The sequence below is a fragment of the Corvus brachyrhynchos genome, unplaced genomic scaffold (assembly GCF_000691975.1).
Source record: "Corvus brachyrhynchos isolate BGI_N302 unplaced genomic scaffold, ASM69197v1 scaffold142, whole genome shotgun sequence".
NCBI lineage: Eukaryota > Metazoa > Chordata > Aves > Passeriformes > Corvidae > Corvus > Corvus brachyrhynchos.
In genome coordinates this window covers 2727496-2753013 of record NW_008237226.1, presented here as the reverse complement: position 1 = coordinate 2753013, position 25518 = coordinate 2727496, and the positions used below count along the sequence as shown (strand labels likewise).

Sequence of the window (25518 nt, the reverse complement as noted above, 5' to 3'; positions counted from 1 at the left end):
GCCCCTCCTGCCTCGTTCCGCTGCTAGGGCTCTGCTACGACCCCCGCGGCTGACCCCCTCCTCCACCCTGCCACAAAGTCACTTCGTGGGCTGTTATCTGTGAACGCGACCTCGGCGAGAAAAAGCATTTCCCCACCCCGTGCGGTGCAGAGGCTCGGCGGCTCCCACATGCTGTGGAGCTGGAAGGGAAGAGGCTGGTCAATCCCTAAGAAATAATCATGAAAAAACCCTCCAAGAAAGATCACCATGACAAGCCCCAGACAGGAAAGCACTCCCTTGAGTAGCATGGCAGCGGGGCAGGGGGCGAGAGGAACCTTTTCTCTGCATAGACCAATACAAAAAAGTAATAAAGGCAGGGACAGAAGGGTAAGGGGATGTAGATATGTTCTACTTGCAAACAGCGAGCAGCTGTTTGAGGCTTAGTTGACAGCTGAGATTCAAGGACAACACAGCGCTTGGTGGGCTTGCAGGTACTCTTCTGGACTGCTCACTTTAGCTGCCCTTCCTAGGATTTGGATACTGATGTCTATATAACTTAGGTCAAAGTAACAAAGTGCTTATATAGCTTGGGTTATCAGATATCTATGTAACCTTAATATCAATATAACCTAAATCATGACTTTTTATCAATATAACTCGAAGAATATCAATATAACCTGAAGCATAGCCTTCTATACTTATATAGCCTGAATCATAGCTTTTACTTATGTAGCCTGAATCATAACTTCTATACCTGTAACCTGATGCTTATATAATCTGAATCATAACTTTTGATACCCATATAATCTAATATTAATAACTTTTTATACAATGTAATGGCTAGTATATAGTTAACTAGTTGCTTATATGCAGAATAGAGAAAAAGAGAAAGAAAACCAAACCAAAACAAAACTTACCGGGTGTATAGTTTTAGAGATAGGTAAGCGTAATACTAATGAGAAATTGGCAAGCCAAAGCCAATTAGCCACAATACGAAGAATTTAGGCCGGTTAAGACCAGATGGACCAAAGTTATACCATTGTAACTGCGCATGCCCCGAAGACAAAGTTGAAAAGTTCAAGTGCGAAGAAGACTTTAGAAGCCTTCATCAAAGACCCCTGAAGACCCCCAAATTGGGGAAGTGCATGCGCAGTGGAAAGAATTATCTAATAACCATGAGATCATGCTATGTAAATTAGTTCCAGCACGTATGTGATGATGCTGTAAAGACACAGCAACATTAAGCAAAATTTACTGTATAAATATACTACAGCACTTGACAAAGGCAGCTGAGTTAAGAGGAAAAATCCCCCTCACCACCAGCGCTGCAATAAACAAGTACCTGCTCTACAGACACCGGTCTATGGGGATTTATTTCCAGCCTATCTTTCAGGCATCAATAAACTTTGGGCAAGTTGCACACACGTCACGTTGGATACGCACATATCCCAAATCTTTGAGTGCAGGCCCTGTTTCTGCCAACCTCAGTTTTCATTAACGAATAATTAACTACAGTGATTCCAAACAAATATTTGAATATGTGAATAAATTTATTAAATGCTAATATAGCTGTTTAAATCTCCAGACAGCTTTTATGTGAAGTGATTCATAACAATAAAGAAAGACACCTTTCTGGCTCCAACTATAACCAACACAGTTCTTATTTTCATTTTTTCCAGCTTGTATGCTACACCCCTCCCATTTCATACCTGCCTTCTGCAGAAATAAGGTGCATCTCACGTTTAGAACTCACATATGCTATAGAGTTCTCTTCATCAAAGGGTAAATACACAATATTGTGTATACTCACGAATATCCATGCACACTCTGCATTTAGTAGAAATTCATCCTGTATGCAACTCAAAAATGATGGGAAAAATATAGCCAAGCATAGTACGGGACTCTGAATTTAGGAAATGCAATGACTCCTTTGACATCCACGACATCCTGAGTTGCAATCATAGAACCCAGGTCATACAAAAGCAGGACCTGTAGCACATTACGTAGTTCCCTCACACCATGTGACAATGCAGTTGGAGCTGGTGTTTGACACTTCATCTGTCCATGTACACACACCTCTCCATTACTCTAACCACTTTACTGGCCCTTCCATGTTCTACTTAAATATTTGTTTCTGTGAACGTTCTGTTTTGTATCTGGGCTTACACTGGATGGAACAAGATTTTCTATTAAGCAACTGAGATTAATTGTGCTGACAATGCTTGTATGTCTGCAGGCAGTTAGCTGAACAAGCTGAATATTTTTTTTGCCTTGGTGCCCAGCTAGGAACTGAAGTTGTACGTACTCAGTTTTAAAGCTTATATAAAAAAAACCTGCTAACATTTATTTTCATTGTAGCTTAACTGGTTCTAAGTTTTGTTGCTCTGTATTTGAATAACAAATGTATAGAGAATATACCTAAACTGGGCAACTTACTCGGTAAATTATAAGCTTAGGTCACATGCCATTTATTGGCTCACTGTTCCAAAGATCATATCACAAGGTCCATTTGCTCACTGTGCACCTTCTTCAAAATGAAGCTTTTGAAATTTGGGATGAAACCTACGTTATGCAAGTTTGACTACAAGGATTCTGCTGCCCTTGGGAAGTGGCAAATGCCCATCCTCAAAAGCATGCATCAACTGTGAAAATATTTACTCAAAAGTTAATAAAGCTCAAACAGGCTTATATTGTATTTTAATCACATCTACCTCTTCTGTTGGTAATGAAAATATTCAAGACACCAAGGCCTTACTTATGAGAGTATTGATTTTTAAGTCTTACAAATGCTAAGAAATATGTTAGAAAAGTAGACTTGATGTAAAGAAGATTTCTGTTTTGACAGACGACAAATTATTTTGGTGTGAAGACAGTTCAGCAAACTCTATTCTTGAGGTAAAACTTATATTTTATAAAACTGCAGGATTCTATGTATAGGACACAGCTGTGTGTTAGAAAATCAAGATTACATATCGAGGTCTGCCAGTAATCTCCTGTTGACTTTGCTGACTGAATTATTTCCTCTACCACTTGGTATTTACTGTTTTACAAATTAGGTTGCAAGCTTTTAAAGGACTATTATTCAGTATATACCTTTCATATGCTGCAATGGGGGTCTTCAGGTCTAGTCAAGTGATGTCCTTTCCTTGGCTGTATTGAATCTGTAGGTCTTTAAAGTACAGAAATCAGAGTCTTCTTAAGAATCAGTCTGTTGACTCCTTGACTTCCTTTTCTCTTTTTTTTTTTTCTGTCCTGACAGACCTTCTGTGTTTGATATTCACAGAAAAAAAGGAAAAGACCTGTGAAGTGGCTGGCAGTAGACTCAACCGTAATCCCGTAAAGTCAACAGAGCTTCCAACATCTGGATTTACCTGCCTGTACTATTAAAATACAGTGTTGAGGTCATGGGGTGGTAAGGAATTGATGGGAACTTTCACACTGATCTTTATTATTGTAAGGAAACACAGCAAATCACAGGACACAGAACTTAACACTCTTGTACAGTACAAGGTAAGGCTGGACAAAGGTGTAAGTTTGGGGCCCCAGCTGCCGGCATAATATCAACATTCAGTAGAACAAGCACTGAGATATAGATATATGGGGAGATGAAAAAAAATAAAAGCCATGAAAAGACAGACTTTGAAGTCCAAAATGTTACTGTTAGGTTAGGCATGGCACAAACAGATATTAAATGTTCTGAATTTTAAAAATACCTATATTCAATTTGGGAGTCTGGGAAGGCCATGTAACCTAATGTGAAAGCAATGCAGATGCTGTCAGCTCCACTGACCCATGCATCTTTACTTCTCTGCACTCAGCACAGTTTATGCTGCCAATCAACAGTTAAGCAGGATTATACCTCTCATGTATTGTTTTCCTCTTTCCTTTCATGCTGGTGTAAGCCTCCTAGGAAAAAAGTTACGTATTTCCAAATGAAGGACTGCAAAGTGCTTCACCTTTTTGTTTCATTTAAAGAGTAATGCTTTTTCATACATACAACCAGACACTTGGCAAACTTACTGGTGCCTGGCCAAACTTTTTGTTGAATGAAAAGTGGGCTGAATATATGCTGATAGTACTGTAGTGTTTGTTCACTCTTGTGTTCTGAAAGCATGGAGAATATCTTAGAGCAGGATAAGGGATATAGCTATCCAGTGTATCTGTGTGAAAAATCTGTTATCCAGACATTGAAAGAGAAATAAATTCCCCTTAGAATGTTTTTATGAACTCACATTCAAGTTTTATCTCTCACAGAAAATGCTGATCAAAGCACCCACATATTGTAAAGAAACACAAGCTAAAATTTATTTGGCATAAGCACAGAAGAAAAAGCAAAATACCTTACATTGATTTTTATTGATTTTTGTGTAAAACACAGTCTATGGAAAAATAGATAAAGAGCATTACTAATAATTTATAATAGCCCTGTTCAGAGAGACAGCACGAACAGTCTGACAAACACAACTACAAAGAGAATATTACACATGGGAGACATATTATGCTCACTGTAAGACACTGCCAACAAGGCATGAGAAACAATATATAATGACAGAGATCATTGTTCAAGTCAGTTAAATGTGTCACTTATTTTAAAGGCTGTAATCTAATTAATTCAAGCAGTATCATACAGTGATACAATATCAGTACTGCAACATTACTCATTATATTGACAGAAAATACTACAGGATGAATAGCCAAGAAATCAAAACCTTGTGTATTAGGAGATGCACTGTCTGCAAGGATCTATGCATATGCATCCATTACCACTGCATATATGAAAATATTATACTGAAAAACTCAATCTATCTAATTGTATGCACCTGATATATCTAACTTTTAGAGGAAAGCTGTTTCCTAGCTATATTCATACCTGTGAAATTTATAGCTGCTTGAGAACTCATTGCTTTATATTAATGAATGATTTCCTTTAATGCTAGTTGGGCAGCTAATAACATACAGACACAAACACAGAGACACACTATTTTATGGGCAATTAATGCCAAATAAAAATATGAATGTACTTTCTCATGTTGGCACATCATATAATTCACAACGTTGGAACAAAAAATTAAATATGGCACCAATTCACAGTAACCATTACCACAAGCTAAAGACCTTGCAAAACAATTACAAAATAATTAATCTCTGAATAACTCAAAAAATCTAAATAATTCAAGAACATGTGCACTTAATTAACTTGTACATAGTTTCCACAGTTAATAGAATTGTAAGATAAAATTAAAGACACACAGAACCTGTAATAGAACTCTATTTTAGACAATGTTAAGAAAGAATACCTTACTATCCATAGAAAACAAATAACCTGTTGCTAAATACATAGAGGTCTCCATTTCATAGTACGTGTACAATTCTGTATCACATATTAAGCACTTTTTTTAAAACTGTACAGTAATTAAGATAAATTAAGCTTATTTCATTACTTATTTTCATTAGGAAGTTAGGCAATTTATATAAAGCTACACAAAAATATTTTTATAGCAGGCTATTCCTCAAAATATGTATTTATTCTCCTAAGCAACTAAGATGTCTAAATTAATTTAGTTGTTTATATTCAGGCAATCAAAACTAAACAATTAGCCGCAGGTATTTTTCCAACAAGAAGTCCTATGGTGAGTTCTATAGAAATCAATGTGTTTGGTCACATGAATAAAGATCCCTTGTGGGACTAAATATGTGCTGGATATAAAGCTTGCTAAATGCATGACTGCTGTTTTACCTTCAGGCTTAATAGTGTCTTGTTAGAGTGAATTGGTCCTTAAAGAACACTACAAAATATTAAATCACAAGTCAACATGCTATTCCAGTTAGAAGTAAATACATGGCCTAACAGGAAACCATATGTCATTTTTGTAGCACGAATATTTCACAAAATACCTTCATATACTTGATCTAAAAATATTATCTATTTATTAATACTTCAATATTTAAACCTTTCAAGTAACGTATAAAATTAAAACACATTTTTAATTTTCTACACACAGTTTGAAAAAAGGAATGACTCATCATTATTCTCTCCAGACACCTTTGGCAGTTTAAAATTTAGCAGTTTAATCATTCTTGAAGAAATTTAATGATGAAGTAACTTTTTGCATAGGAACGAGGGCCAATACATTTCTGTATATACTGTCAGTGGATGCATTACAGTACAGTATCTATGGACTTTGACAGTAATTTTCAATTAGTACAGTATCATAGTTCTGCAACATTATCCCTATTGCATAAAAACAAATAACTGTAGGGAACATGAATGTTAATTACATATTCTACAGAAGTGTAAAATTACTGTAAAATAATAGCAGAATATTTAATTTTGAAATGTAGTCAGATTGTCAATGGTAATACTTTCTACCTATATCTGTTCAGAGGTATGAAATTCTGCTCTCAGTTATACCAGCCCATTCTAGTGATTTTTTAATTAGGTTTCATGCACAGGACTGGGGTAGAACATAGCGTGATATTTATACCATTAAAATTCTCCAAGGCTTTGTATGTTCTAAGATTTTTTGAATTAATTTTATTTAAAGGAATGAAGCACAATGCTTCAACCTTGTGTGGTTTCACTCTGCAATAATGAAATAAGAAACAGTCCAGGACATTAAATTCTGCAAGCCTCTTAAGAAATATACACCTTTTGGTACTGGAATGGAATTACAAAGTTAAGTTAGAAGTTGTAATTGTTACTTGTTCTTCATTTTTATGTGAAAATCTCATTTGTATTAGTTTAGGCTCCTGTCTGTCTCCAGCAATGACAGGATTTTCATTTAAATGTCTAGAAAGTTTGGTAAAACAGTATTGTACTTGTGTATGACCACAAGTATCACTGAAATAGCTGCATATTGGAGGAGGAGCAATTAAGTAAGAACCTTGAAACAAACTTATTTGGCTTTGGAAATAAGAAAGAATGCAAACATTTTTTATTTATTTGATAGATTTATTGAACTTTTTTTTTTTTCTGTAAAAAATGGGAAAGTTTCAAATTTCTAAAATTTTTGATAAATTTTTGGAGAAAGTAGCTGTTAAATGCAGTAGTCCACAGGCAGCACCTGTCTCAGATAACTCCAAAATTACTGATTTCCAAGAGGCTGAGAAGTTATGTTAGGAAAAATCACTGGACACCTGCTTTCTTTTTGGAAGCATCTGTCACTTGTCAGCTACCAATTATAGCTGTTATTATCATTTACTTTTCCAAAAATGGTGAAATAAAATGAATTCTTTTCCTTCCAATTGATTCCATCCCCAAAGCTTAAAAAGGAGGATAAATCTGAGCTTTCCAACTATGTGAAATTGAAAATTTGTGAACTAAAAAATAAGTATCAAATATCTGTTGACAGGCATAACATAGCTGTTTTTTTCAAAAAATGTTTTCAAACCTCCATTTTCAAAAAGAATCCATTGACCTCTCATTCAAAACAAAACATGTCTAGAGACATATAAAAATGCTTAAATTCTGAAAAACCATCATGCAAGTATTTAATTTTTCATCTCTACATTTGAACATGCTTAAAATGAAAGAAAGTTCAACTGTGTCTCAATTTGTAACAAACCCAGAATATACACAGGCTTGATGTGTAAGTTTAGGGAATTTGAATACTAGAATAAAAATAAAATGGTTGTAAATATTTTGAATTTGAAATTATATTAAGAATAACTAACATGAATTCTTTAGGCTTAGGTTGGTATAACTAGGGGCAGAGTTTGATTCTAGAATCTTGTTTTTCTGTGAAGCTGTTGGTCTTATTACAACCAGAGATAATGAGATTTACATGACCAGTGATGTTTAACGATAAATTCAAACTTAATTCTGTGTATTTCTGATGTATGATATTACCACAAATTCTTCCAAAGTAATAAATAATAAAAGAAGGTTCAGCTAAGAAAATCAGAGATTTTAAACAGTGCAAATATAGATAAGAAAAATATACTTTCATACAAGCAAAGAAAATTAGGACCAAATACACCCTCTGACTCACTGAAATAAAAGTTTTGCTAATTAAGCAGTAGTAGCCTGAAGGTATGAGTTGAGTTTGGCTATTTTGATAGAGAAGAGTAATTACTACTGGAAGAGCTAATAAATAGTTGGAACATTATTTAGAATCAAACAGGAAATGCAAATGTCAAGGTTTAGAGTTTTTTAAGTATAAGAATAATAATTTGGTTTCTCAAAACTTCAGGCATAGCCCAGAGACACTTGTAAAAGTTAGACCTTTATATAAAAATAGAAGATTGGATCTGCACAAAAAGATACTAAGAATTTAAGACACATTCTGGGAAATTCATATATAACAACTGAAACTCCAGTGTAGACACATACGGAACATGAGTATTGTGATGCTTCCAACATATTGGAAGTTTCACAGTGAAAATGGATTTTTATTGTTGCTGAATTCTCAGCTTTTTGTTTTAAAATGTTTCCTCATATTTCAAAAGCATTAAAAAAAATCAAAAACTAGTGTGCAGCACACGTATCTTTTTATAAATGTATAGCACTGTTTTGAATCTTCATCATATGATTTATGGAAATAAAGAGACGCCAAAGGTCTAAAATCCTACATAATACTTCGGAAAAAAAAAAAAGGTGGTATTAGTACAATACTCTTTGCTTACAAGATGTACAATCACACCATAAGTGAAACGGGGTTTGCATATTCAAATCATGGAATGGTGTAAAACCACACACAGATAAATGTACTGTACATGTGCAATACACTTGACCAAGTGCAAGGTGCTGCATCTGGGTCAGGGCAACTCCCAGTATCAACACAGACTGGGGGATGAAGGAATGTGGAGCAGCCCTGCCCGGAAGGACCTGGGGTTGCTGGTGGATGAGGCTGGACACGACCCAGCCATGTGCACTCACAGCCCAGAGACCCAAATGTGTCCTGGGCTGCACCAAAAGCAGTGTGGGCAGCAGGGAAGGGGAGGGGATTCTGCCCCTCTGCTCTGTTCTGGTGAGAGAGACCCCACCTGGAGCATTGCATCCAGCTCTGGGGTTCCAGCACAGGAAGGACATGGACCTGTTGGAGCAAGTCCAGAGCAGGGCCACCAAGATGATCAGAGGGCTGGAGAACCTCTCCTGTGAGGAAAGGTGGAGAATTGGGTTTGTGCAGCCTGGAAGAGATGGCTTAGGGGTGACCTAATTGCAGCTTTCCAGTACCTGAAGGAAGCCTACAAGAGAGCTGGAGAAGGTAATGGCATGTAGTGACAGGACAAGGGGGAATGGCTATAAACTGAATGAGAGTAGGTTTAGATTGGGCATTAGGAGGAAATTCTTTACTGTGAGGGTGCTGAGGCCCTGGAACAGGTCGCCCAGAGAAGTTGTGGATGCCACATCCCTGGAAGTGTTCAAGGGCAGGTTGGATGGGGCTTTGAGCAACTTGGTCTAGTGAAAGTTGTCAAGGCCCATGACAGGGGGGTTGGAACTTACTAATCTTTAAAGTCACTTCCAACTCAAACCGTTTTGTGATTCTGTGAGCATTACAAATTAATTTGTTTCAAACCCTGGTGATTTCCGAAATAATTTACTTAATATTCTTAACTCATTAACCCAGAAATGTGGTTGTAATAGAAGAAATACTGCCCAGAAAATGTGGTATTAATAAACAGCACTCTGACACATATGCTCTAAGTCAAAAAAATATCTGAAAAGCCTGGTTCTAATAAATAGTATTGTGATATAACTGTGCAAAGGAACATTAAAATTTTATTTCATAATCAACTGCCCTCTGTAATCCAAAACAAAAATATTTTTGTAGTTAGCAGAAGTAGCAGTCTTCTAGTTATAAACTTCTCATCGTTTGGTTAAGAGCTTGTACTATATGCAAAGCAAGAGACTTTACAAAGATTCCTACTTAACTAAACTTCTAAAAATGCAAGTTTATGACAAAAAAACCCAAGCCCAACATGTACAACAGTGTTAACAAATATCATCACATTACAGTTATCCTTTCTGGGGAGAGGTGTGGAACAGACCCACTTACTTCTTCTATAACATGGCTTTTCTCCCATCCTCTTCGAATTCTCCTCAGTTTCCTACTTACACATGGCAAAAGTAATATGATCTTACCTAGAATTACAATGGAAGGCAGAACAAGGGCAAGAACAAAATTTGGTGGTGTATAAAATCTGTAATACTCTTCTTCAAAAGCTCTCTTCCATCCGTAAATCAGGACATGGAAAGTACTTATAAGCAGAGCAATGTATCCAAGTGTAGACTTTGAAAAAAGAGAAAACAGGAAAAAAAAGAGATATAACAGCACTTGGTCCTTCACCTGACAACTCTAATAATGCAGTATTTTACCATTTCTATTAGACATCAAGTTAAAATCTCTTAGCTATTCACTACAATAAATTAGAAAGATATGGTTGTGGTGGCCAATGAACCTACGTTACAAGGGACAGAGAGTTCTCAGTAAAACAAATCTCTAGTACCACAGGGACCTCATTAGGTTAGGGTGACCAGAAAGGCTTCTCCCAGGATGCATTGTTCTGTTATGGTAATCTACTCCAGTTTGGCTTCCCCGGCTGGCTGTCAGCCTCTATCCCTCGTCACTCCCCCAGAGCTCCCCATTGGTCCCCATTCCCTAGTCCCGCCTTTTCCCCGCCCCCCGATAAAACCCCTGAGCTGGGACTTGTTCTTGTTTTTGCCCCTGAATCTTCGGCAGTGTATAAGCAGTAAGTGCTCCTGCTGGATCATGCAAAGGCCCTTCCCATCTCTTTGCGACCGACTTTATACTGAAGCTAGCCGTGCGTTTGTGTGTGCGTGCATGCATGTGACCCCACAGAGCTGGACAGAGACAGTAATACATGGTTTTAAGTTCACATTCTGAAATTTACAGACTGAACTAAGCACTGATTTACAGAGTATCTCTGCTAACATCTACAGGCCTTAGTGAAAGCTGCAATAATGTCCGCCCAAATTCTAAGTAAGAGAAGCCAACCTCAGGATATGTATACTAAGAAGGAACAATTCCCATGTACTTACTGGAACAACATCCATTGTGATTGGAAATTAAGCTTCCTAATTCTTAACTATGAGGATAGATCACTTCCAAGATTCCTTATTATGGAACAATGCAATTCCGTTGTAAGAGATTTGGGCCTCAACTTGCATATTTTTAACACTCTGAGATGCGCAGCTTACTTCTTCCTCACAAAGGCCTACATCCACTTGTCTGATGTTAGCATAAATCATCCCCTACCTTCTCCATCAGTTGTTGCTGATTGGTTAATGGGAATATCTGAACTGCAGGGCTTGGGCATAACAGCACAAAGCAGTGGTGCAGTTTACCATAAACAGGCAGTGCTGGATAAGAGGTGAAAGAGAAGGTTCCCACAGCAGCCTGCAGATGACAGACCTTGCAGCACATGAACTTAGAGCTTGCCACAGAAGGTGGTGATAATAGGGGTCATTCACCAGTTCTGTGAATCTGTCTTTTTAAGGACCCTGTAATTGTAATGCTTTGCAGACTTGACAATGTATCAACCTTAACTTTCCCAAAAGAAAAGAAGTCTACTATGCTTTGACTTCTGGTGGTGATCAAATGAAGAAAAACTCTGGCCAAAACTGATGTAATGACTACCTTGGCTGGGAAACATTTGTAGAAAATCACTGAAACAGAGAATGAGCATTAAGAAAGGTATCTGGCTACCAAGGTATGGTTTAATTCCAGTAGACAGACAAGCAAAGAAAAATGCAGCCTAAGGGTCTATAGTAGGTAGTGAAAGAATTAATTCCTTCTACTTCAAGATTAAGTAGTTTCTAGGGGAAAAAGAATGTCTGAGCTAATACTACTTGCAAAGATTCACAGGTATAATGGTATAAAAGGAAAATATGTGTGGTAATTTCTTGGGATTGGTACTCTGTTTTTTGACTTGCCAATATTTTATGTATCTTTTTTTGCCAATGTTTTCAGGGGCATTTTGTTAAGCTTTAGATATGTTGCATACTTCTTCTTAAAAAACCAATTTGCTCCCAAAATATCCCACAGTAAACAGAACACTTAGACAAACCCTTGAGGATATGAAAATGGCATATGTGGTATCTGAACGGAACTTCTGGTAAGAAATTTGGACAGCAAACAATACTATCAAACCTAATGTTTTAATATGTTATTGCATATTTTTGTTGGTATGACTGTCCTGAATTCATTGTTATATCACTGCCAGCAGGGAGAAGGGCACAAGTGAATCATATCCCTTATTTCCTCATCAGGATTACTGATGGGAAATGTAACAATTCTTGAAAAAAGAAACAGAAGTGCAATATTATACAGTCATTTCCAAATTATTTTAGTGCTTATTTTAATTCAATTTGCAATCTATAGTTTTAAGACATCTATATATATATCTTTGTAGCTAATGGTCAAAATGGAAACTAAGAAGTACATCAGTACCTTTTAAACTAACAACACAAGGACAAGAAAAACATATGATGTGCTTTTATTAAGTTCTTTTTTTTCACCCTGTGAAGAGTTGTCATTGTTGGTAGGGCATGTGCTAGTGTGTACTGGACAATTTCAACCACACATCTAAAAAACTAACAAAGACATTCCCACAGGAGCTTCTGTCAGCTACTAATGCTATCTGCTTCAACTGGGCCCTTAATTACCATTACCAGGCACCAGATGATAATTCCTTTAAGAGCAGAGGACATCTGAAAGGAGCAAGAAGCAATACTATTTCTTCACTGCTAAATTCACATTGAACACTGCAGTGAGCAGCAATATCAGTTGTAATTCTTGGGAACCCTCTGCCTGGGCTTTAGAATGGCTGCTGGGAAAAGTGGAAGAATATCTTCAGTTGCTTTGCTTCCTTATCTTCCATAATTCTGTGTTTCCTGAAAGCTGAGTAATAGATTAGCACATTTCCTATGGACTCCCAATCTTTTAGCTTTTCTCTAAGTCCTCCCTGTTCTGTTTCTTTTCCTTCCTGATCAAAGTCAGCTTTTAGCCAATATGGGAGATTCCCAGCCAAGGCTACTGATAAACTGGACAAACTGGCATTGTTTGGGAAAGGAACCAACAAAAGTTAGAGGTGCAGGAAAGAAGAAAGATAAAAACCCCTAAAATGTTCCCAGCAAGATATATGTATTTAGAGACAAAAATGTGCTGTGGGGAAATCTGCTTCAGGAATTTCTACATTCACAATGGTCGAGTTGTTTCAAGCAATTTATAAATACAAAAGATATTTTCAAAATTCTATGTTTATGCAAGATATACTTCAGATTCTCCCAGTAACAGGATATTGCTAAACTTATAAACTGTCTGTAGTAACTTCTGACTGGAATCTTACCTATAAACTTGCTAAATACTCAGGCCTCAGTCTTCTTTACTCTGGGGAGAAAGTGTCCTATTTTTGTGGGAGAACCAAGGCAGGGCAGCCTTTCTCAAAGTGTATGCACGAGAAATATTTTAGTAACACTGCCTCCAAAAAACTTTAGGATTGTGCTAGGAGAGAAAAGGAGTATCTACAAAAATGTCAGCTTCCTACTATTCAAATGGCAGATTTGTGTTGTTTTTTGCTAAAAACCATGAAGCTCAGCTTTCAAAACCAGTCTGCTCTGTCCATTGCCACTTTAAATGATGGGTTTTGGACTTGAAGTCTTAGACTGGAAAACAAAAGCAGCCATCATGTTTACATTATATATTTACAGTTTAACTTTCCTCACAAGACTAAAGGACCCAGTGCAGCATAGCTTGTATTTTATTTCCTTGTATTTTATGTGACCACTCAAGGACTGGTTTCAATAAATGACTTTTTTTCTGTTTGCAGTGTGTTGGTTTAGGCTGTTTATTCTGCCTGCTCTGACAAAATACGCGTTCTTTTGTATTTCTTGCCCATGTCTTCCTTTGCTCCTTATCCAAATATATTTAGATGAGAAAAAGAAGAGTACTGAAGTGGCATTTAAGAAAACTGATGCATTAGTTTATCAGCCCCAGCTTTCTCCCCTGCTGCTTTTCTCAGTAAACTTCAACTCTGGGTCACATTAAGGTGCCTGCAAAGTTTCACACTAAGTTTCCATCATCTAGGATCTCCTACTGAGAAAACTCTTAATCACTGTCTCATTCTGTGGCTCCTCTATCTGGATATTATGAGTGTTTCTCTCCAAATCATAAATCATGATGAAGTAATCAGACCTTTATTTTGTACAGTTGTCAGCTCTGTACTGTAGCAATTCCTGTTTTCTGCTGGTCTTTTAGCTCCTTCTAGGACTGACACAGTAATTTCCTTCTGCACTATTAAACCTTCTCATATCTCACTTTGCTCATTCATACTATGAGCGAAGGAGTGGCGCCTGCACTGCCTGTCCTCTCAAAGTCCTTTTCCCTTGATGAAGCAGGCTGGAATTTTTGGGGCTGCTGACACCTGCGTTTGAAACCAGGCTAGGTAAGATGGAGGCATCTCCAAAATAATTTGGGATATCAAAGACAGCAATGATTTCTGTGCAAAAATACTGAGAACTGTGTTTCTTTAGAATATTAGGAAGACCGTGTTGGAAGTCTGTTTGAACTGCTGAAGGTTGGGGAGATGCCGCTTAGGGCTTGTACTACCGGAACAAGGCTAGTCTATACTGCAATTGTTAATAAACTCAGATTTTCTTAGTATGTTCTAGTGGTAAAACTCTTTAGGAGAGGCCAGACCCTTATTTTGATGAAACTGCATTTACTAAGATGGTCTGAGTGTGCTGACTGACTGATTCTTCATCTGTCAAATGTGAAACAATTTCAGCAACTGGTACGGCAAATCATCTGAGATTCAGGACTAAAGTAGAGACATACTGCTTTTCCCAGATGAAAAGAAAAGCAGCAATAGGATGATGGATTAGTAGTTCTATTGTTTGTTCCCCTGACTTAGAGAAGATTGAGAAATTTAAGTTCAATTTTCCTTCATTGCACTACACTTCAGAAGAAGAAAAATATAAAAGAGAGTAAGTATTACAATGTTTTTTCTGCTCTACTTGCATACTGGGTACAGTGAAACATGCAGAAATACAGACTCCTTTTACTTTAGTAAGCAATCACTGGAAGTCTGTTTTCTGATTGAGGAAAACAGGAAGACTTTTTTTGACAAGTAACTAAATGAAGAATAACTTACATCCTGAGAGTTAATGACAAAGTAACTATTCATTAACATTAAGAAATTTTTAGTAGTTCAATACTTTCATGATTAAGAATTGCAAATGACCATAGTTCATTACCAATACCAGTTATCTTCTGCACATAATGCAGTATGAACTGTAACATGCATCCAGAGCAAAAAACTTATTCCCAAATTCCTCAAAATACTGACACATGGGTCATTAAAATTCATAATTATTTAAATTTGGAACTATTTTGACTTAATTTACAGTGGAAATAACTGCAGTAAATATGCAGTTGTATTGGCATTATCACTGCAATTATTGTATGGGTTTTGACTCAGTCACACAAGCCTGAAATTTGAAAACATGAGTAAGGAAAAATAAGACACAAATGCCATGTTTGTGGCTGGAAGTTATTACTGGATAAAGGCACCATGTCACTCCCAAGTGAATACATATTTTTCCCTTTTGCACTAATGGTTTATATCACCCAACAGCAGTACTATTGTCACCACACTGAGAATTCCAGATGGCAGAGATGTTGTAACAATACACTTGAGTATTTAGTCCCTCTGAAGGCTCAAAGCCGTGACTGTGAATAAACAGTTCTGTCAGGGTAACTGCACTTTGAAAAACTTTTCAGCAAACTTTTTGTAGGTCTACCTGCAGTTTTCCAGTAACGGAAATCATAAGGGAAGGGAAGACATTACAGACAGACCTCAGACAACTACAGCCATTGAAGTGTTCCCCACCACTCTTCTTTAAAACGTCCGTAAATCATGAAGTGCAACCCAAGCCCTGAACTTCAAAGTCAGTGTCCACGTTCTGAAGTGAACAGGACTCAGGATTAGGCAATATTATTACAATGGGTAAGCTGAAAAAAAATGTTAATCAGAAAAGACTGAGCTAAGAATACAGTACTAAGGCCACAGCCAGAAAACAAAACATGACAAAACCCAAAACTGCGCACACTTAGGAATTTTCACCAGACTGAATCCTAGTAAAATTTCTTATACCTGACTGCTACCTAAAACTACTGGCAATTATGTGTAGGAGCCAGCACTGAGATGTTTATTAAAGCCCATATTTCTCAGTATTTTATGCTGGTTAGATTTGCCTGTTGTAGATATTTATTTGAGGAAGGAAGGCAGCAGATGGTGTGCCATGGCCTTGAAAAGCCTCTGATTTTAATAAGCAAAGCTTCATCTTTTACTAGTGGGTATTTTCAGCTAATGGGAATAATGCAGTTGAGAGCTGTATTAAGTCCCACACAATGGAGGGGAAGTAAAAATCAGTGGCATCATGGCTGTCAGAGGGTTGTGGAATGAAAATCCTGCAGAGCAAATGAGGTCTTCAATTTTACTCGTTATGTGCATCTACCTACAAGTATCTCAACAGTATCATTGCATTTAGCAAGTTTGTCCAAATTTACCTAATTTGACATTAGCAAGAAATTCTAAAAACAGAAAAGGAATAGATTAATGATCATTTGGTCTTAGTTATGCTGGTTATTTAAGATCAAGAAGTGTAAAAAGTCCTGTTCTAACACTCATGAAATGCTTAATGTGCCTTCATGGTAGTTTATTTGCTAAGTAATTGTTGTTTTTATTAAATCACCAGAGATAGAGGAAAAAAAGGGTTCTTGTCACATTGCAATGAGCTTTTGTTTGTGATCGTGATCATGATTAAGAAATTCTTGTTAACACCAAAACCCCCTTATTAAAAAAGTAACATACCTGAATAAAACTGAACTCCCTCCAGTTTAAGGCACTGTTTACTGAAGGGATGGAAGTTACTGCCAGCAAAGAAAGCAATCCAAGACTCATTATTCCAAAGGAGATATACATTTCAATTCGCCACACTTCTTCCTCATTCCAAGAATTTTCAACATTTGCATGAACCTGATGAAAGAACAGAAAGGAAGAACTTTATTCTAAAGAATATTAGAAATACCAACAGGTTTTTTTCTCACTTAAAGTTCACTCTCAGAGGACAACTATAAAATGGGGTCAAATATTTCAGAGGTTTCCTCATGTCTTGGAGAAAAACAACTACTTCCTTACTGCTGGTACTGGCTCTTGCTAGATTAAAAATATGTTAAACATGGAAATTTAGATGAGATGCTAAAAGAAAATGTAACATTATATACCATTAACAACAATACTGTTATAAAATCAGATAATTCTGCACATTCTTACACACTGTAGAAAAGGAGCTGTGTTCTTCAGACTCTGCGAACTTAAATTCTGCAATATAAATTGGATGAACCTGCAATTTCTTTTTAGTTTGTTACATTTAGAAATAGTTCAGCATCATTTTCTGACTTTCCTCCAGCTCTCTGTGCTGAGTCCAAGCTTGTTTCTCTCTTTCACTATTGACATCAGATTTTTCCAAGATGGTTCTTGCTGGGGAGCTTTACCAGAAAAATGAAACAATTCAGGACCTTGACAACTAAGAAGCTTAGATATTCAATTCTTTTTTCCACTTCGAGGTTAACTATTGCAATATGACATGTCTTGAGAAAGGTTCACTAGAAATATTAGCAAGTGATAGTTTTACAGTATCATTAAAACCAAGATAATTTCTTAGTAAAATTACCAGTGAATCCTTTAGTATTACTAATTTAAGTGTGAATTAGTTTCTTGTGCCTATTATAGTTTTGCCCTTCCTGTCTTTCTCTTAAGTTCAGTTTTTCATGCTAGCTCTTTCAGAGTTTGTGACACTCCCTAATTTGTTCCATTTGATTTTATTTCCTTATTTGTTTCTTCTTTTGTTCTATCACATCTCTCTTTTCCACAGATTTTATGTGCTGAATCGCAATGATGTTTTTCTGGCAATGCTGCTTTTCTGCCACTTTAAAGGTTACAATAAGCTGTCTCACTGACAGTCAGAAGCATCAGACCCTCTTCTAGAAGATGACAGATTTGTGGGAGAATGTTTCAGGGTTATGCAAGATCAATTGTTCCCAGGAACTATGAGTCAATTTATATTGCCTGCAATAGATGATGTTCACAGAATTTTAAAAGAATAAAGTATTTTTAGCACTGGTCCAAAATAATGTTACAAAGTATCAGCATTTTCTTTTTTTTTTTAAGATAGAAGTATCTGTAAGCATGATTACAGTATCTACCCTTATACTTTTCATATTTGTAAATGTACTTACAATATACATACTTCCCCCTAGCGTTAAGTATATATGGAAAGGAACATACCTCAGAATTTTCCTGCTGTTGCTCTTATCCTGTCTATCCTACATTCTCCTAATGTATATTGGTATAAGGAATTTCCTATAAGTAGGACATGTCCCTGATACCCCCTACCACACCAAGTTGACTTCAGATTGACACACAAGGTGAGCAAAATGCACAGACTTTTAGTCTCCTTATTTGGCACCACCTATGCATAAGATAACCCATAACATTCTGTGCCAAAAGCAGTAGAACAGATTAAGAAAACCCATCTGTTGTATTCAGGAGCCATAAGCACACAGCCAAGGCATTTCTGGTTTATTGAACTAAAGATTGTCTCACCTGTTGATATGCCATGTTGAGGAACAAGTAGCGCTCTGATCTCCTCATGGGCAAGCAGAGGCTGTACACCACATGCACAGCTGCAAAGAAAAAACTGAGCAGTCCAAGCTGCTTTCGACACTGGAGCCAATTGTCCAGCCAAGGAGGAAATCGCCGATACTTAGTCCCATAGTAAAGCTGATAAGCAGCTGCAATAAGTCCTGATAAATACACTAGAGAAAGCAAAGTGATAGCAACAATTGGAAGAGTCTTGTTCACAATCTCAATGGGAATCTTGTAAAAGTCACTCTGCTGATTTCTCATGTATGGATGGATGACATCTCTGACAAAGGAATAGATGAAGAAAAATGTTGCCAGGCTAATGGCAATCACTACAGGCCCCTTCCACAGGGTGAACAGTCGCAGAGGCAGGTTTTCAATCTCCCTTGAAGATGACAATGCCCCCAAATCAATAGGAATGAAACTGAGCTGACGGGCAAGCTCAATAACTTGATGGCGAGCCTGAACATTGTTACTGCATATATAGACCTGTTGGGAAAGTCAAGGGAATTGTCTGTAGTCAGAGAAGGAGACTCAAAGGTAAAAAAAACCCAACAAAACCCACCAAAAACCTTAAGGGCCTCCAAATCAAAACACAACTGCTAACACAGTACACTTTATCCCAGCTTATATCACCCAGATGACAATAAAATCACATAAAAATCTAGCCAAAGTGCAAATATGCACACTGATTTAGCAACAGAGTAAACAAAATAAAATTGGCTTTTTCTTGGATTTAATAATGGGGGATGTCTTGGTAATCTGTACACTGAAACCTGTCATACTGAAATGTCTACAGGACTGGATTACCTTGAAGCAACAGCTAAAAGCATTTCAGAAAATTCCAAATCTCTCAAAAATACACGAATCTTGAATGATGACCCTTAAACAACTATAGCATACACAGAATGAGAAGCAGCAAACTGTGTAATCTCTCCATGGGTAACAATTTTAGCTTAATTTCACAACCCAGATTTCCACAGAGTTCAGATTTGAGTATTTAATAGAAAAGACAAAAACTAGCAGGTGGATAAGAACTTGTTCTAAAGGCCAGTTTATTATTCACACACAGTGAAAGAAGTGTACTGCTACAAAGTACTTCAAGGTTCCTTTAAAATTTACAGTGGGCTATAGTTTGCTCAGGACTGTTTGCTGATCATCTGCATTGAAGCAATATGATCTGTTTTGACTGAACTGAATTATTTATAGTGTTGTGCTATTCTGAAAAGGGATAAAAGAAGTATGGTGAGGTTATTTTTTAAATTATGCTAATTCCATATTAATTTCATTCCATTTAAATCTACCTGAAGTGCCAGAAAACTCAATTTAGTCTCCAGCAGTCATGCTACAACAGTTATGTATTTCTCAGATTTCATAAAGCTGTGAAGGACTGGATGCTTGCACAGGCTTAAATCCTTTATATCACTTCAGCAAAACACGAAACACATTTAGGTGCCTTTTCTATATGCAGGATGGATTTGCAGAACATACTGTGGAGGAATTTGAACATGATGTTCCCAAGCAGCCCTGGATCAAATGAATGATCACTTAGAAACATATGAGCCTCCTTCTGTTCCCTCATATTCATGGTTTTGGGGCATTCTAACAGCTAGGTAAGTTCTTTCAATCACTTTGCTGCTACATTGAGTGCAAGCATTTTTACAACAGCTGATTCCTGAGCTCTGGGATCAGGACCTCAGGTTTCTGTGCATCTTTCAGTAGCTTACCCCAATGCTATAACTAAAATACACTGGAAAAGACTGTCTCTATCCTTGCATTAATCATAAGGATACACATGAACATATTTCCGACGGAAAACATTAAGACCCAACTCTTCTCCTCTGTCTGTAGTCATCAAAAGGTCAATTGTCTACTCTAAGCTAGAATCCACATTTCCTCTGCAATCTTTAAAGACAAACGGGCAACACAGGGAAAAAACTGGACCACTTATTTTATTTGTCTTACAGTAGGATGAACTAAACTCTGAAGGTTTTATTGGCTACTATAACATAAGCTAAAGGCCCAATATTTTGGACATGTTAAGTCAGGCAGGGTAAATCTCATGAATTCTGGCTGTTACATTCAGTTCCTGTCATTTTCATCTTACAAATAAGTTAAATACAAACAAAAACATTTACCTGTCTGCTGGCATCCTTTGGTCCTAACTGCAGTGACCATGCTGAAATGACGTTGAATCCTTTGACAATTAGGGAATCGGGAAAAAGTGATGCCAAATACTCTGCATTGGAGTCTGGATATTGGTCTACTCTTGTATTATTGCTGACATCAATCAGAATTTTACCAGCAAGTAAATGTTTGAGGTCCCACAAAGAGGTGTAATGTTCTCTGTGTATGGCTACAAAAATGATGTTTGTTTTAGCTACTGCATCTTCATGGTGAGTGACATCAACCACATGGGGAAAGAAGTCAGCAGCATGTTTAGGATTTCTACTTCCTATGACCACGTGGTACCCACATCGGATAAGTCTAATTGTCAATGACTTAGCAAAGTCTCCACTTCCAATGATGCCTATTGTGACCTTATTGGCATCCTTGATGCCATTGGCAACATTTGGTAGAAAAGTTTCATTGAGGTTCTTGGGACTCCCCATCATAGAGATTGATTCCATACTTCCAAGACACCAAACCTACAAAGATTTCTTTGGGGAAAAAAAAAAAAAAGAGAGGAAAGAGAAGAGAAGAAAAGAAAAAAGAGAAAACAACAGAAGGAAAAATCAGCATCATACAATTTTATGAGACCTCAAAATCCATTAACATCTCTGAAAGCAAAATCTTTGGTTCTAAGTTTCATATTATATTTTCTCCTTAAACAAGGATGTGCTAATCAACTTTGTCTTGCAATGTGTCACTAATAGAAGGAGAAACAAGAAACAAAATACTTCAAGTACTTCAATTATACAGTTACTTAATTAAATAACAGTTTTTTCATCTTCTCCTATTTCCTATCTTCCACTGCCCTGGAATACTGGACCACAAGATAACTTTGTACTCCTGAAGCCTATGGTCAATAGAATAATGAGAAGAAATATGTTAAGAAAATTGGAAAATAGTAGAATGTAGAGAGCACTGGCCTGTGATCAGCATGAGGACAGTGAGTACATGGAAGCTGAATTCCATTAAAAGTTTATGCAGGTTATTATTGTGATATCCTCTCCTGGCCATGAAGGAAGAGATGCAAAAGTCTCAAACCTACAAATCGTCATGGCTACCACCATGACAAACATCCTCACCTGCCAGCCTGGAAAACGGGCTGCCCATGTGGCTCCAATGGCAAAAACAACAAGGGAAATTACAAGACCTTGTCATGAGATCACTAATGACATTTCTAGGTCAGACTTGTAGGCCTGGCCATGGATGTATAAGGATTAACTGTGGATGCAAGGGTAAAGGATTCAAGACCATGAGTCACAAATATGCTTAACAGAATTTTCTATCCAGGGAAGTAAGATAAATCCTGGAGACAAATGCATGGGACAGCCTTCCATAAAAAGCTAATGGCAGGAAGTGACAGATTTCATGCAATAATAAAAGGAAAGATAGTTTTAGGGCTCAAATTGAGTGTAGTAAGGGATGTTTTGAAGAAGAGCAGAAGCTAAGGCTCGCAGAAAAATAAAAGAAATACTGCTATATCCTTGGTCACAGAACTGCAATAAAGCTGTAACAAAGACATTAAAGAACAACAGAACAACCCTCAGGAGGCAAGTCTTCACATGAAACCACAGTTATGGCATAATTAGATCTGCACTGTTGTGGGGGGTTGACCCTGGCTGGAGGCCAGGCGTCCAAAAAGGTGCTGCTCTATCACTCCCCTCCTCATGGGCTGAGGAGAGAAAATACCACTAAAAGCTCATGAGATGAGATAAGGACAGGGAGAGATCACTCACCAGTTACCACCACAGGCAAACCAGACTCTACTTGGGGAAATTAACTGACTTTATTACCATCAAAATCAGAGGAGGATAATGAGGAGTAAAACAAATCCTAAAAACAACTTTCCCTTCACCCCCTTAACTTTATTCCCGATTCTCTACCTCCTCCACCTCTGCAGTGCAGGGAGACAAGGAGTGGAGGTTATGGTCAGTTCATCACATGCTGTTTCTGCTGCTGCTTTCTCCTCAGGGAGAGAAGCCCTTCCCCTGCTCCAGCATGAGGCTCCTCCCACAGGAGAGTCCTATACACACTTCTCCAGTGTGAGTCCTTCCCACAGGCTACAGTTCTTCACAAACTGCACCCTTCCACAGAGTGCACCCCTTCAGGATAGGCTGCTGCAGTGTGGGTCCCCATGGGGTCACAAGTCCTACCAGGAAACCTGCTCCAGTGTGGACTCCTCTTTCCACAGGTCCATGCCAGGAGCCTGCTCCAGTGTGGGCTTCCCATCCACCTACACTAGTGTGGGGATCCTCCATAGACTGCAGGTGGATCTCTGCTCTACCATGAACCTCATGGGCTGCAGGGCAACAGCTGCCTCACCATGGCCCACACCAAAGGCCGCAGGGGAATGTCTAACCCAGTGCTTTGGGTACTTCCTCCTCCTTCTTCTTCACTGGCCTTGGTGTCTACACAAGTTATTTCTCTCACATATTCTCGTCCTCTCTTCTGCAGCTGCAATTACTTTTTTATTCCTTCTTACCTATGTTACCCAAGAGGTGCTACCATCATTGCTGATGGGGTTGGCCCTGGCCAGCCATGGGTCCACCCCAGACCCAGCTGGCATTGGCCTCACTAGACACAGGGTCTTGCAGCTTCTCACAGAAACCACCCCTACAGCACCCCTCCCCATCCTGCTACCAAAGTCTTGCCAGGCAAACCCCATACAATTGTAGAACAGGAATAAATTCTGAAAATTAAGAAAACAATGAGGAAAGGCAGGCTAAGAAGGAGCAAAAAGAAACCACAAGGTTGCTGTCTTGGGAGCAGTCAACAACAGACCACACAGAACCTTTTCCTGAGCCACCATCCAAGAGCTGATATGATGGTAAATAATCACCTGTGGGGGACATTACCCACCCACTGGCTATAAATACAGCATGTGTGGTGAAAACCCCCCCACAAATAAAAGTAGCTTTGTGTTACAGAAATTAGAGGAAGCTACTAGAAGAATGGGCACTTTTCATTTCAGCTTTGACTAGAAGTTACAAACTCACTGAAACTGGACTCAGAAGTTAAAGACAGAAAGCAGTATGTGAAAGCAACCACAAAGTCAGTACTCGAAGAAAAGATTCAAACAGTGAATCCTTCTGGCAGAGGCAGAGCACGAAGATTTTTATGCATACACTGAAAAAAGCATTGACTTTTTCCTTACTATGTGACCTGGAACATATTTAACACATGACCAAACTACCAGTATTTCCTGTATCAGGAGGGGTTCACACCCAGGAACATAATGAGAATAGCTGTATTTTCATCAGATAAGAGATATATCTGGATATGACAGAACATGTAGGCTTTCACCATGTGATTACAGGGGCCCATTTCAGTTCATGCCATGTAACCAGAAGGTGCTGCAAAACTTTGAGATTGAAAGGGAACCACCATAAGGAAATGGGCTACCAGTACCATTTAACCATGCTGCAGCCCACTTTCAGTTTTAGTCCAAAGGATCCTTGGGAGAGTGGGCACACAGGACTTGTAACATGATGAGTTGCTCTGGTGAGCTGAATTTGGCCTGCTGGCCAAAGTTTCTCACTGCCTGTTCTAAGGAAAATACAGTGTGAGTAACAGAATCAAACTGACAGACTTCATAAAAAACCCTGAGGGAATAGGCTGACATGACTTTTAGACAAGTAATCTAAGAGATGTACAAGAGCAGAGAGCTAGCAGTTACTGAAAGGGACTACATTAAATGTACAATAACAATTCAGAGGCAGAGCGTGTAAGACTGTTTGTAACTTGCAACAGAGAGCTTTCCTGACCTGAAAAATCACACAAGAATTTAAAAAAAAAAGTTTGTGTGCATGGCTAAGGAGCAGTATAAAAAGATAAAGAGACAGTGCTATCATGCATGGATAAGATCAGAACAAGGATACTAAGAAGTGAGTTTGTAACTAGTGAAGAAGATAAATGGCAACAAGTAAAAGTTCCATAAATACAAGAAAAAGACAGAAGACAGAAGGCAAGGTTTATAACTTCAGAGGAAAAGGAACAAGTTATAAGTCATACAAAGTAGGACAAATTGTTAAATGTCTTCTTTATTTCAGCCCTCAGCAGAAAAGTTAACCGTGAATAGGTATTCAAAGAATTCCTTTTACGGGGAGACAGACGGCGAGGTCAAAGTGGAAAAAGGTACGTTAAGAGTAAAGGATAAAGATAAGATAAAGATTTTCAAGTCAGCAGCCACTTATCAAATCAGCCCTCGATGCTTAAAATGTTGAACAAAATGACATTTTCAGAACCACGGAGATGACAACACAGGCAGACTAGCACATATGGCTAAAAGAAGGGAGGAGGACGACTAAGGAAAACAAAGACTTGTTAGCTTAACTTCAGCCCCTGGACAGATTTTTCATCAAGTTATTGTGCAATCAATCAGTAAATAAATGGGAAGATAAGAAGCAGCTGAGGTGGGTTGTTCAGGAACAGATTTCAACAAAACCAACCTTCTTTTACAAACTACCTGATTTCAGAGTTACAAAGTAACAAAAGTGACACAGATTTGACATATGCTCTTAAATTACCTAAGAGAACATCACAGAGCTATGTCAACCAGATGGTGACACACGTGAAAAACTGCTCCTGGAAAAAACCTACTGGAGGAGAAAACCGAACCAACGCAAGCCGGGCCACTGGATTTATGACCCCCCGCTCGGGCGGGCACTTACGGGGCGCGGGCTGAGGCGCGGGGCTGGCGGG

At 38.0% G+C, this 25518-nt stretch overlaps 1 protein-coding gene across 19 annotated transcripts in view; it reads right to left on the bottom strand.

Annotated features, from left to right (window-relative positions):
- Nucleotides 1–25518, bottom strand: part of LOC103612345 (metalloreductase STEAP2) — an 80840-nt gene extending 55322 nt beyond the window's left edge. For 16 of the 19 annotated variants that reach the window (XM_017729253.1, XM_017729256.1, XM_017729255.1 and 13 more), the window contains exons 1-5: nucleotides 25488–25518; nucleotides 20787–21308; nucleotides 18610–19137; nucleotides 16816–16980; nucleotides 10064–10211 (exon numbers count right to left, since the gene is read on the bottom strand). In XM_017729253.1, the coding sequence (XP_017584742.1) occupies nucleotides 10064–10211; nucleotides 16816–16980; nucleotides 18610–19137; nucleotides 20787–21278 (1333 nt within the window). In that variant the 5' untranslated portion in view covers nucleotides 21279–21308; nucleotides 25488–25518. Of the gene's footprint in view, nucleotides 1–3072; nucleotides 3244–10063; nucleotides 10212–16815; nucleotides 16981–18609; nucleotides 19138–20786; nucleotides 21309–25343; nucleotides 25464–25487 lie in introns of those variants that run through there. The other 3 variants (XM_008629893.2, XM_017729254.1, XM_017729261.1) reach the window with 3 other exon arrangements.